Genomic DNA, 11758 nt, shown 5'->3' with positions numbered 1-11758 from the left:
CGCTGTCCGTCATCAAGCTCAATTAAGGTCTTGGCGTCAACTGTGGACAATCCGTACTTTGGATCTTGAACAAGCATCTGCAGGAGCTCGTCGGGTAGTACTGGAATATTCCTTCTGAGGTCAGAAATAACGTCGTCTCCGATTATCACTGGGCCCAGATCGGGATCCGGCATATAACGATAGTCGACTTCCCCCTCTTTACCTCGAAGTTTCCGGGTTTCGGTGCTGCCAAGTGTCCAGCCTCGTGTCTCGCCTTGAATGGTGCCACCTGCTTTGAGTACCGCGATTTGACGGTCGCGTTCTGCGATGATAGCATATTCGACAGCTTTAAAACTACTTAGGTTTTTAATTTCGGTTCGTTGACCGAGCCCCTCTACCCCATCGTATTGATGGTCTCCAGCTGCTTCGCTCCGTTTTCTTACTGATACGTTCACATCCGCCCTAAGGCCTCCCATTTCCATACCTGTTGTAACTGCTCCAACGGACTGAAGTATCGCCTGGATTTTCCTAACGCAAGCCGCGGCGGTTGTTGCAGAGTGGATCTGCGGTAGTGTGATAATTTCAATAAGAGGACGTGAGACGCGGTTGAAGTCGAGGAGGTAGGTGGAGGATGGAAGTTCCTGCGATTTGGCCGTATCCTGTTCCATCTGTATCTGTTTTATACCAATTTGAACACCTTCCCCGTCTTCTTTAGCGATGCCATCGTGTGCTCCTAACCAGATGCTACCGTTTTTCGCATACGGTTCTATTAGACGATGTGTAAGCTCATATATTCATTGTCCCCGTATATGCAGGGTTTTTTATTTTTATTTATTTTTATTTTTTTCAGTACCATAGTATTGTGTTATTTGGTAACCGGCAGGCTGGTCCTGGTAGAAGTAATGTTTTCTATCGAAACGACTCACTCGCTGGATGTCGCAATTTAGGGCAATGGCGGCACGGATTGCTGGTATCAAGGTAGACGGCTGGAACAGCTGTTCAATCGTCAGGACAAATGAACAAAACGGTCACACTCTGTATCAAAAACTACTGTCAAAAGGAAAAGAAAAACTAACCGGTTGGCTTCCTGGAAGCGCAATATCGAAGAGTGCTATGTTCGAGTTTGGAACATCATCAAGGGCTGCGGAGGCTCCTGCTCACGACGTCAGATTCAACGGGGATAATACAACCGCCCGCCAACAATTGCTTACTTGAAAATAGCTTCGCATCCGTATCCAACTGCGCGTGTATTTCAATGCCCACAGTCAATTCCCAATCCTCATGTTCCAGCGGAGGTGCGCCGCCCTTCCGCATTGCCGCGCGCTTTGATTTGGCCTCATCCTTCAATTGTTTACGCAGAGGAACGTACTCTGAACTGCTTCTCTGGACATCACCCCGGGAATCATGAGGACAACGTACCGAAGTCGACCAATTCTTCCACCCGAGCGGCCGGGGGCTCGGGTGATGGAATGGTTCTGTGAGTTCAACCCTTCGCACAGCAAGACGGTAACAGGGAATACCACGGTGGGAGACGCATTGCCGTATCATGTGCATCAATCGAGCCGTCAGCGCTGCCCTCAAATAGCACCGCGTCGTGATGGATGAAGAGCAACAGACTCTCGATGTGAGGAGATGAACAAATCGGCAGATTGAGGCTTGGAAGGCTGGAGTTTCGAATGCCCACAGGGACCTCCAACATTCATTGGTGCCGGAGAAGATTGATTACGGGAAATACGAGCTGGGGCATGCGATTTGGTGTGAAACGGGCATGAAACAGGGTGAGAGCTCGTATTTGGAGGTAAAATTACGGTACCCATACAAATTGGAACAACACCTGAATCAGAGCGACCTGGAGATATTCAGTACGGAGTAGGGAGTCCGAAACTGATAGGTCTAATCGATTGTAGCCAATCATTACTACAAATGTCTGTTCCTCCCCATCCTTCGACCAGCTTCAAGTTATCGTCTGAAATCCCAAGGTTTGGACGTAAGGACGTGGCTTAAGGCATGGATATGAGCTCGCATTCCTATTCGCGGCAACCTATTGTTAACCCCACAAAACCCAGGAAATGTTTGATCAATTGATATGGTCCCCATCTGCCAATCGGTTTATTATTGGAAACCCGAACTGTGACAACTAACGAAACACTCCGGGGTTGGGCTGGATATGGATCTGCAGTTAGTCTCTCCCTTACGGGTTTAAAAATGCGGTTTTTTTGTACTCGATATACAGCTGACAAGACGCAGGTATTGAGATTGTCAATAGCAGCCCCAAGCCCAGACAACAGGATATTCCAACTCTGGTTATCTTGGATGTTGGCATACGGGCATATATTGTCGTGCGAGTCGTCGGTTGCACTTGGTTGCATTAACGTACAAAACAGAAAAAAACAAAGAAAAGAAAAGAAAAGAAAAGAGAGAAAGAGAGAGTTAGAAATAAGGAAAAGTGCTGAGGTGCTGACAACCTGATTAGAGAGCTACGAACCCTCTCAAGCTGCGTGCTGGGAACACATGCAAGTATTTAATTCCCTAAATTAAATGCAGCATCCTCGCAAATGGGCTAAGCGCGCGCAATGTGTCCTGTCGTTCACGGCGGGCAGGCGGGCGAGCGGTGCCAGCATCTGAAAGTTGTGCTTATCGCAAGAAAGCAAAAGAGCAGAAAAATTCGCTGTGGGAAGATTCCATGCGCACTCAGCCAGCAGCCATGATGAGTTATGTTGGCTACTTTACGTACATAACTCCATCCCAAACGGGCCGTCTTAGCACTACGAATGACGGATAGAAAGGGTAAAGAATAACGAAGATTGTTCAACCCTTGAACATTTCGCATCCTTGGTTGGTGATGAGCGAGTCATTGTTGGCCAACGCAGCATGCCAATATGTGTGTATTCTGTATATGTGTACGAGATCTGTCTGCATGTATGCACGGTCTTGGTGCCAATTTGAGCCCAACGGCATAACTTCATGTACTGCGTCCGTACGATGATGAAATTCTGTGCTCTTGTATTTATGATTGCAGCAAGGACTGCAAATTGATGGTGGTGATGGTGGTGTTCACTTTTATGCCCCACAGCGAGCTAACTAAGAACGAGGTGGGCTGCCGATAATATTAATAGTGACGGGATTTATTTCGATGCCCACTACGAACTAGCAAGGGTCCAATTGAATAAATAGAATGTTGTGCTAAGAAACCATCAGCGTTTCCAGTCGGCCCAGTAGCACAACCCCAGTTTGCCCAGAAGGCCTTGTCCATGATTCATGACTTTGTAGCTACTGATTCCATCGGGTCAACCACCGCCCAGGAGCGTTTCAGAGTCGCTGGCTGTGCAGCCCATATCATTCTGGCGCAGGGCGCATTTCTTCTTTTATTATTCTTACTGTAATTCTTAACTCTCTGTTCCCCCCATAACCCACTTCTTACTGCCCTGTGCCCGAAAGTCCTCACTTGATCTTGTTTCTCAATCGCAGAGCATCTTCCATACCAATCCATCATCAGATTATATCCTGAGCATTCCTATTTCTGGCATAGCGAATATATAAACTCTGATACCTGGTTTTTCGGAATCCTATATCCATCACTGCTTGCTCAAATCCTGATTCAAGTCCCGCGGCTTCACTGTGATACCCATTCAATTCCACGCAGCAACTTTGCTCCAGCGTGTCCTCTCCGTTTACCGATTGAATCCCGGAGTGAAGAAGAAGAAGAAGAAGAAGAAGAAGAAGAAGAAGAAGAAGAAGAAGAAGAAGAAGAAGAAGAAGAAGAAGAAGAAGAAGAAGAAGAAGAAGCACTAAACTAGCATTCCTTTATACTTGGACAGAACTGGTAGTTCTGGGATATACTAAAATCTCTTAACCCTTTCTAAACTGGGGAATATGCCAGGGAAGAGCCACAAGAAGGACAGTTCGAAGAAATCATCATCTCCCAGGAATTCTGCTGTGGACCCAATCCCTGTTACCACTGTTAAATCTTCCGGTTATGCCAGCGAGAACTCCTCTCCTATTGCGCGGCCCCGACAACGTTCCAAATCTTATATTATCAAACCATCGACCAGCATTACTACTAAGGACGTCCCAATTTTGAAAAGGAGCGCTACTGAAAGGCCAAGTGAACTGCGACCTAGACAGCAGTCACCGAACGTATTCGAGTTTTTGGACAAGGACGATTCTGAAGACGCCAGTGCCCGCTGGGCGCAGACCATAAGGCCGAGGCAGCCATCTACCACCTCCGCAGCATCCCAAAGTTCTAGACGAAAGTCTAGTGCCTCTTATAGCTTCAACTCAGATTCAGGAGTATCACTCAGGGGACACAGTCCGGACCGAGCTTCGTCAATCTCCTCTACAGAATATCAACCAGCAACACCTCCCGATCTCTCCCTAGATACACTCAACTGGAAATTTGCAGATGAATCTAGAACCCGCCGCCGCCTCCATATGGCCGGAGCGTATACGACCGATTCGGAAACAGTATTGGAAAGTCCCACATCTCCAGGCCTTGGATATTTTGATTTCTCTGTCCCTGAATCATATTACACTCACACGAAACACACCTTTGCTGAGCCCCCTCCAAACTCTGCTATCCGCCCCTCGTACCCGTATCGTCAGCCAAATCTTGACATGCGCAAATTCAACATGAGCTCCAGCAAAATGCAAAGACGTGCTTCTGTGGAATCAGATCCAAAACGAGGCGAATCGCGCGATGTTGACCGCCCCTTACTCTATCGCAAGTTTGAGCCATTAAATCATCGCCTACTTCGTCATCTCCAGGAAGAAATCGCACAAATGGAAGAGGATCTCACAATCCTTGACGATGTCGAAGAGGTTCGACGAGTCGCAGTCAATGTTAAAAATTCCGGAAGACAGAAGCTGTTCTCAACAACAAGTCAAGACCTCCAGTCTGAGGAATTATCTGCGCTTCAGCAGAGGAAGTCTGAGTTGGTGGAAAAGCTTGTGCTGAAGATCGAGCAATATAGTAAGATTGATCCTCTTCCTCCTTCCTATTTTCTCTTTTCTCTCCCGTGCAAGGATTTGTAATACTTACACACTCTCCAACTAGATCGCGCCCTCTGCTCATATCATGAGGTTTCCTACAAATTGCCGACTGCCACAGACGACGAAGTTGAGACCTACCGTAACTGGGTTCACGATCATTCGTCCAATACCAAGTCTGATCTGAGGTTCCTCGCCCATGACAACGACCTTATCTTACTCGGAGAACGTCCATCCTCCTCCCGTACTCCGAATCCTATATATTCCACTATTGCTGCTGTTTCAGCTGCCATCCTATTCCCGCTGCTAGCCTTTGGTGTTATATCTGAGTTCTTCGGACGCATTGCCGTGGTCTCCATCGTTGGCGGAGCTACTGCTCTGTTCGCTTCGAATGGACCACCTGGCAATGAATATTTGATTGATCCAAATGATGGCTGGAGATGTGCTGCATTGTATGTTCATTTAACCACTTACGTTCCCGAATAAGTTTCTTTGCCAATCTGTGTTATGAATAATTGGCTGATTCGTGATTAATGTTGTAGATATTTTGGCTTTATGTCTGCCGCTGCCATCATTATTTAACGACAGATTTACGAGTAATGACTCTCGATATTCTTTTTGCTTTATCCTCTTTGCCTTGTTTTTTATATCTTTTTTCCCCCACTTCGTTCCTGATTTCTTCTCTGTGATTTTCTTTTATATACTTTTTCTTGCTTTTTGATGTTCATGGCATATGGTTACTCATTTTTTTCATCATTTCAATCTTTTTTCCATGCATTTTTGACCTCATTTGCATGCAGGTCATAGCCAGCGAACGTCTCTCATCATCGTCATTATCCTCATTCCATTTTCATTTCACACTTTTTATATGAAATAGTCACCGAACTCTCTACCTTCACTTTAGGGCTACATCTTCTCCCACTAGCAAAGCGCACTTGCTATGTCTGCTGGCATCCCAAACCGGACTATAAAAAGAAACCAGCAACATTGGAAATGCACGTATATGTAACCCGCTGGACGGGGGAGGCGTAAGAATTGACACGTCGACTCACTTTTCTTGCCTTTTCTTTCTTTCTTTTTAAATATGCATACGGGGTAATATATATATATGTGTGTATACGGAAAACAGGGGCGGGAAAGCAGAACTGGAAAGGAACAAGAAGAGATATCTAGGCCATTTTTTCTGGGGATTTGTGTTCTTCATTCATTTCATTCAGTTTGTATTTATTTCGCTTTTTTATCTTTACTACTTCTCGATTTGTATTGCTTCTTTGTTTTTTCGCGTAGCCGTTGCTGTTGAATGGAAAGAAGTTCGCGAGTCCGTTAATCTTGAAGTCTTTTTATTGTTGTAAAGTGTTCCAGGTGGTTTAAGTCAATTCTAGAAAATATCACCTAGTCCATTAAATTAACAAAGTCGATTGTTTTCTTTTCTTTTCTTTTTTTAATTGAAGCGCACGAGGGTCCATGGATAAGTTGGTTATGTTCGTGATGTCCTTTGAGAGCATGCCACTCAAGTTACTCCGAGTGAGAAGGGGAGGAAAGGTGTGTAAACAAAATAGCAAAATCAGGCCATACAGAGCATAAAATTAGTCTAATAATATAAAAAGGTTTAGAACTCAAGAATCCAATAATATTATATATATAATAGCCAGCACGTCGTCCACTGCAAAAGGGAAATTACTTTTGAACCAGAATCACTGTAAAAAAGGTATGCTCCACACACGGGTACAAAAAGAAGAAAAGGAGTTAAAAAGTTGCTGCTTCTTACCCACCGCCACCTCTTTTCTCTTTCACTATCCACATTTTGGCGGTAGAAGAAATTTCAAAACAAAGGGGACAGAAAAAGAAAAAATGGATTATAAAGCCGGAAATAAAATACAAACCTGCCGCCCGTATTTTTGGTCACCAGAGGAATTTATTAGATGTCATATTGTCACATCAAAGGAAATAACAGGTAATAGGGTTGAGATGAAAGGCTGGTTTCTCTCCTCCCGTTGCCTATGATAAAGTCGATGAAAAAGTAATTGCGATGAAGAATACGAGAAAAGAAGGGCAAGAGAGGAAGTAACACAAAGAAGGAATAAAAGAATATCACTGCTAAAAAATAATAAAAAAAAATCAAACGAATTAAAAGACAAGACGAAAAAATACAAGTTGCTTTCTTTTGTTTTTTACGAAAGCCAGAAAGTTGAAAACGAGAATATGGTAATTAAGTCACACGCATAACCTCTATAAAACACAGGAACGAATAGTTATTGTTGGGTGGCCCTTCTTTGTTGACGTATTAATTTACTCCTCGGAATGTTCTATAATTTTGTTTTTGTCCTTTTATTGTGTCGCGCCGGCTGCAGATCCCATTGGCACATTATTCTGTCGATGACTTGTTGGAAGGCTGCCTTGGCCACTGAATTGGCTGTTGGACGATCCTGGCTGGGGAGTGTTAGACTTTTGGCGTTGATTCTCGGCAAGTTGTGCTTTGTTGCGATCCATAAGGGCCGCCTGTTCAGCAGCGCTCCGGGCATAAGTCATCGCGGTAGTGCTGCTGGGATACCCCGCTGGTGGTGGGTTGCCTTGGGAAGAACCAAAAGTTGTAAAGTGTTGCGGTTGTTGTGGCTGTGGCGGTTGTGGGGGTTGTTGTTGGAAGTATCTCGGTTGAGGATTGCTAGGGGTAGAATTTATATATGGATGTCGCTGCGGAGATGCACTGAAGCTAGAGGGTCTTTGGGGTGACGCGTTGTGTGTCCCAGGAGCAGGTGAGCCATATGGGATATCCGGTGGGCGTTGTTGATAGGATGGCTGGCTAGTTCGACGGGGATAGGGCTGAGGCGATGCCTGCGCAGGGGAAGGCATTCGCTGGGACGGATATGGTCCCACTCCGTTCTGGGTTGGCCTCTGGAATTGCTGAAGGATGTTGCCTTGGCTATACTGCGGAGTTCCGGCCTGTGAGAATTGAGGTTGTGTATAACCAGGGCGCTGACCCGATGGCTGTCGAGGCGTATTGTACGGTTGAGGAGAGTTGTTGACGGGAAACTGGATGGATGACGAGGTTTGCCTGGTTCCATAAACTTGGTGGGACGGATGGCTCATTGGAGCCGTTTTTCGGGGATTGGATGGATAACCCCGGGGCAATGGGGCACTGGGGGCGGTTGGGGGAGTCTGATATGATGGTCGAGATGGGTTCATGTTTGGCGTAGGGGGAGGACGGGCTACATTTGGCATCTGCGAAACTCTGGGTATTTGTTTCTGCTGCATAGAATAGTCATCGTCCTCCATCGTGCCAGGGTAGTCGGCATTTTCCAGAAGTATTTTTTTGCTGACATTTAGTTCTGCTAACTGGTCCCCATCCAATTTCGATACAGCATATGGAGGTAGCGTGGCTATCATTGCAATTAAACTTGATTTTAGGGTTTCATACAGGGTAACTTCCATAGCTGAAGGTGATGACGCATCCGATGTTGCTGCGATTTCGTCGTTCGGTTTCGGAACAGGGAGTGATTGCCCGAGGTTTCGAATCTGGCGATAGGAATTTAATGTGCGTAAAAGATCCGAAATGTTTTCGAGTACTTCTCCCAGATCTCTATCATCGCTTGCTCCATCATCGCCGTTCCGCGGTTCGACTAAGATTTTATCGTCCTCCGGCTCATATGAATTCACAGCCTCTTCGAGGCTCGTTTCGTCCAATAATTGGATTTGTAAGTTCGGACTCTGATTGTCTGTGTGTTCGGTTTCCGGATCATTTTCGACGGCCAATAAGCCATGTAAACGGTGCTGGCCATATTTGTCCCACCAAATTTGCTCTTTCGCGTCTTGGGATATAACCGCTCCGGAGCTATCAAACGAGGGAGCAAATGACGAATAAAGACCGCGAAATATTGCACTGCTCTCATCAAAAGAGTTTTGGAATGGCTTTGAGAGGCTTTTCCCGGTATTAGTATCGCTATTTTGCCTTCGACTTCCCAGCCGAAGGGATGGTTCGTAACCGTAATGTAGCCAATCTCCTGAAGGAAGAGATAAGTAAGTGTATCCTCTCTTTTCATTTGGCGGGAATTTAGCAGCTATGGCAAGTTCGTATGGGTCCAGCCAAGTGACAGTCGGATTTTTTGATGACCGCGGTTTGCCCGGAGGTTGTAACTGGGGAAGGTTGGGGCGGGCTGCAAATACGTCTGCAATGGTTCTTGCTTTCGATTTACCCAGCTCCACGTTTTTGACATTGAACGGAATTATTTTGGATGTAGTAATGCCGTTTGGCAACCTTGCTTCGTTGATCGTAGCCTGTATTTCTGCGCCGGTTGATTTCTCAAGATCAGGAGAGTCTGGTTTCACGGCAACTGCATGTTGTAAACTCGAAAACAAATGTCTCCCGCGAGGTGCATTTCCATAGAGCGTGAGAACTACTTTGTTCTCCCGATCATATGAACATTTTCCATTATTCTTGTTTTGAGGTTCATTCCTCTGAAGTTCCTGAGGCTCATCCTTTGAATGAGAAGAGCCTAGAAGTGGACTTCGGAGGATAAAATTGTCCAAGTGCTTTTTAAATATGCGTGAAAGATTGACCAATTCTGCCGAAGATCGAGAGTTTTCTGATTTATTTACAGTTGCTTCTGACTCGCGGCGTCGTTCGATAACCAAACAGGACGCAGTCTCAACGTCGTCAATTACTTCCTGAATAGACTTGTATTGACCCGCCTTAATTTTGCATTCTATCGTTTGCGAATTGTTCGTGGCATCTGATAGTTTCGCACGTTTCCGATCTGGTTCGACCACGGAATTGGGGGGACAGGGGAATTTCAGAATACCAAGATCTGAATCATATCTGCAAAATTGGGTTAGAACTAAGTCTCAGATCCGCCTTCGGGAATGTCGGAAAATTGAAGCTGAAAGGGACTCACTTTTCTAGAACCTGGAGCAAATCCTTCAAAGTTTGGTCAAGCAGTCCTCCTTTTGACGTGTCAGATGGATTTGATATACCGTCAAGGTTGGGTGGTTCTTGGGCGGGGCTGAGGACGCGTTTTCGCTTTCCTGGTGTCGGGAACGAGGGCGAATCCGATGGCAATTGGGGAGAGGTAAGTTGCCCGTTTGTGGTGGCTGATGCGGCCAAATTATTGGTCTCCATGCTGGATCACGCTCTAGCTGGGTGGATCAACGTCCCAGCGAGAGATGGAAGAGTTTGGAGTCGAGTGATGTATCCAACTTCGCACGTTTCGGCTTCTCAGGGAGGTCAACGAACGCAAATACAGAATGGCCCTCTGAAAGCATTTAATGCGATCGTTCGAACCGAAATTGCGACGCTCGATAAGCTCCGTCTGGCTAGGGAAATCTTTTGGCGTGTTAGGTCGTTGGGGGAACGCCAGGCTTTGCGAATTTAGTCCAGCAGGGGATGGAAAGAGGACGTGACAAGACGCCGAAAAGCCCAGCGACAAAGCACGCCTGATACCAGCACAAGCGGCCTGTGATACACCAATCGACAGAACACCAGAACCAAGGCAAGATATTCAACAAACTAGTCTCAGTGGAGGATGTTGGATGGGGAGACTAAATGAGACGTTCTCTCTGGCGGCGGCGACTCAGGAACGTGTGGTGACTTTATGTTAGGCATTACTACGGCTACCCCAGGCACGTGCCACCTAACGTAATCAACCACCCAACGCTCGTTTCCACCCAACGCTCGCCCAAATCTCCCAAATTCATCCATCTTCAAACACCCACAACATGCACCACGAAGCAGTTATAGAGGCAGCGATTGATGATTTATGGAATCAGTCGACATACGTTATCACGGCGTTACAACGGCATTCAGTTGTCAAGAAAGGAAGCAAGCTCTACCCACTGCAAAAATCTCTCAGATTCGCAAGAAGAACAGCTTCTTTTTCATATTAATCAATTGTCAGATCGCGGTTTCCCTTGTACACCCCAAATCCTTCATAATCTCATTGTTGAGATTCTAAAATCGCCTGTGGGAGTCAAGGTGCCACGGTTCTGCCAACACCACAAGGATGTCATCAAGTCAGTTTACCTGCAAAATATCGACCAAAAACGCAAGATCGCAGACAATTCTACATACTTCAAGCATTATTTTGATCTTGTATAGATTGCTTTCTTCTACTGCTTTTTTTGTTTTTATCTTGCTAATTTATGTTGATTTGCAGCTACAGGAAAAAATCACCAAATACAACATTGAACCCGCGAATATCTACAACTTCGATGAAAAAGGATTCCTATTAGGCCTCATCCACACCCTCAAACGTATTGTATCAATTAGTTCGCTCAAGTCGGGCCATACAATAGATGCCAGCCAGGATGGCAGTCGCGAATTCATCACACTACTGATCTCAATTTGTGCAGATGGAACTTCACTCCCACCTGCTCTCATATATCAAGGGGGAATCAAGAAATATGCAAGATACTTGGCTGGAGGATTTTGATAGTGAAAAGGATCAGGCCTACTTTGCTGCTTCAGAGAATGGATGGAGCAATGATGAATATGGGTTAATGTGGTTAAAGAAGATCTTTGAATCTCATACAAAAAAGAAAGCAGGGTGTGGGTATAAGCTTCTTATATTGAATGGCCACTCCTCCCACATTAATATGGCATTCATCAATTACATGATTTCACATCGGATTCTACTTGCTGTCTTTCCTCCCCATTCTTCTCACCGATTACAGCCGCTAGATGTTGGAATATTTGGACCATTGGGTAAATCGTACTCAAATCAACTAAATGAACGGATGAGAACTGGAATGGGATTCATACGCACTACAAAGAGGTCTTTTTGGCAGCTATTTGATGCGGCAT

At 45.6% G+C, this 11758-nt stretch overlaps 4 protein-coding genes across 4 annotated transcripts in view; 2 read left to right on the top strand and 2 right to left on the bottom strand.

The window, feature by feature from the left end:
- Window positions 1–1293, bottom strand: part of HCAG_00034 (hypothetical protein) — a gene marked incomplete at both ends in the record, with an annotated part of 1746 nt that extends 453 nt beyond the window's left edge. The window contains 3 exons of the mRNA XM_001542938.1: window positions 58–301; window positions 464–745; window positions 1191–1293. Of these exons, the coding sequence (XP_001542988.1) occupies window positions 58–301; window positions 464–745; window positions 1191–1293 (629 nt within the window). The remainder of the gene's footprint in view (window positions 1–57; window positions 302–463; window positions 746–1190) is intronic.
- A 2559-nt stretch (window positions 1294–3852) lies between these two features.
- On the top strand, window positions 3853–5547 carry HCAG_00033 (predicted protein; the record flags this gene model as incomplete). The annotated part of the gene is made up of 3 exons (XM_001542937.1): window positions 3853–4948; window positions 5033–5417; window positions 5508–5547. 3 exons carry the CDS (start codon window positions 3853–3855, stop codon window positions 5545–5547), a joined length of 1521 nt encoding a protein of 506 aa, XP_001542987.1.
- Window positions 5548–7293: 1746 nt separating this feature from the next.
- HCAG_00032 (predicted protein) lies at window positions 7294–10078 on the bottom strand (the record flags this gene model as incomplete). Its single annotated transcript, XM_001542936.1, has 2 exons — window positions 7294–9778; window positions 9855–10078. The coding sequence occupies 2 exons, from the start codon at window positions 10076–10078 to the stop codon at window positions 7294–7296; spliced, it is 2709 nt and encodes a 902-aa protein (XP_001542986.1).
- Window positions 10079–10708: 630 nt separating this feature from the next.
- On the top strand, window positions 10709–11387 carry HCAG_00031 (predicted protein; the record flags this gene model as incomplete). Its single annotated transcript, XM_001542935.1, has 2 exons — window positions 10709–11047; window positions 11112–11387. The coding sequence occupies 2 exons, from the start codon at window positions 10709–10711 to the stop codon at window positions 11385–11387; spliced, it is 615 nt and encodes a 204-aa protein (XP_001542985.1).
- Between the last annotated feature and the right edge of the window lie 371 nt (window positions 11388–11758).

This window comes from Histoplasma capsulatum, genomic scaffold (assembly GCF_000149585.1).
Source record: "Histoplasma capsulatum NAm1 scaffold_1 genomic scaffold, whole genome shotgun sequence".
Classification (NCBI taxonomy): Eukaryota; Fungi; Ascomycota; class Eurotiomycetes; order Onygenales; family Ajellomycetaceae; genus Histoplasma; species Histoplasma mississippiense.
This window is presented reverse-complemented; position numbering and strand designations above follow the sequence as displayed.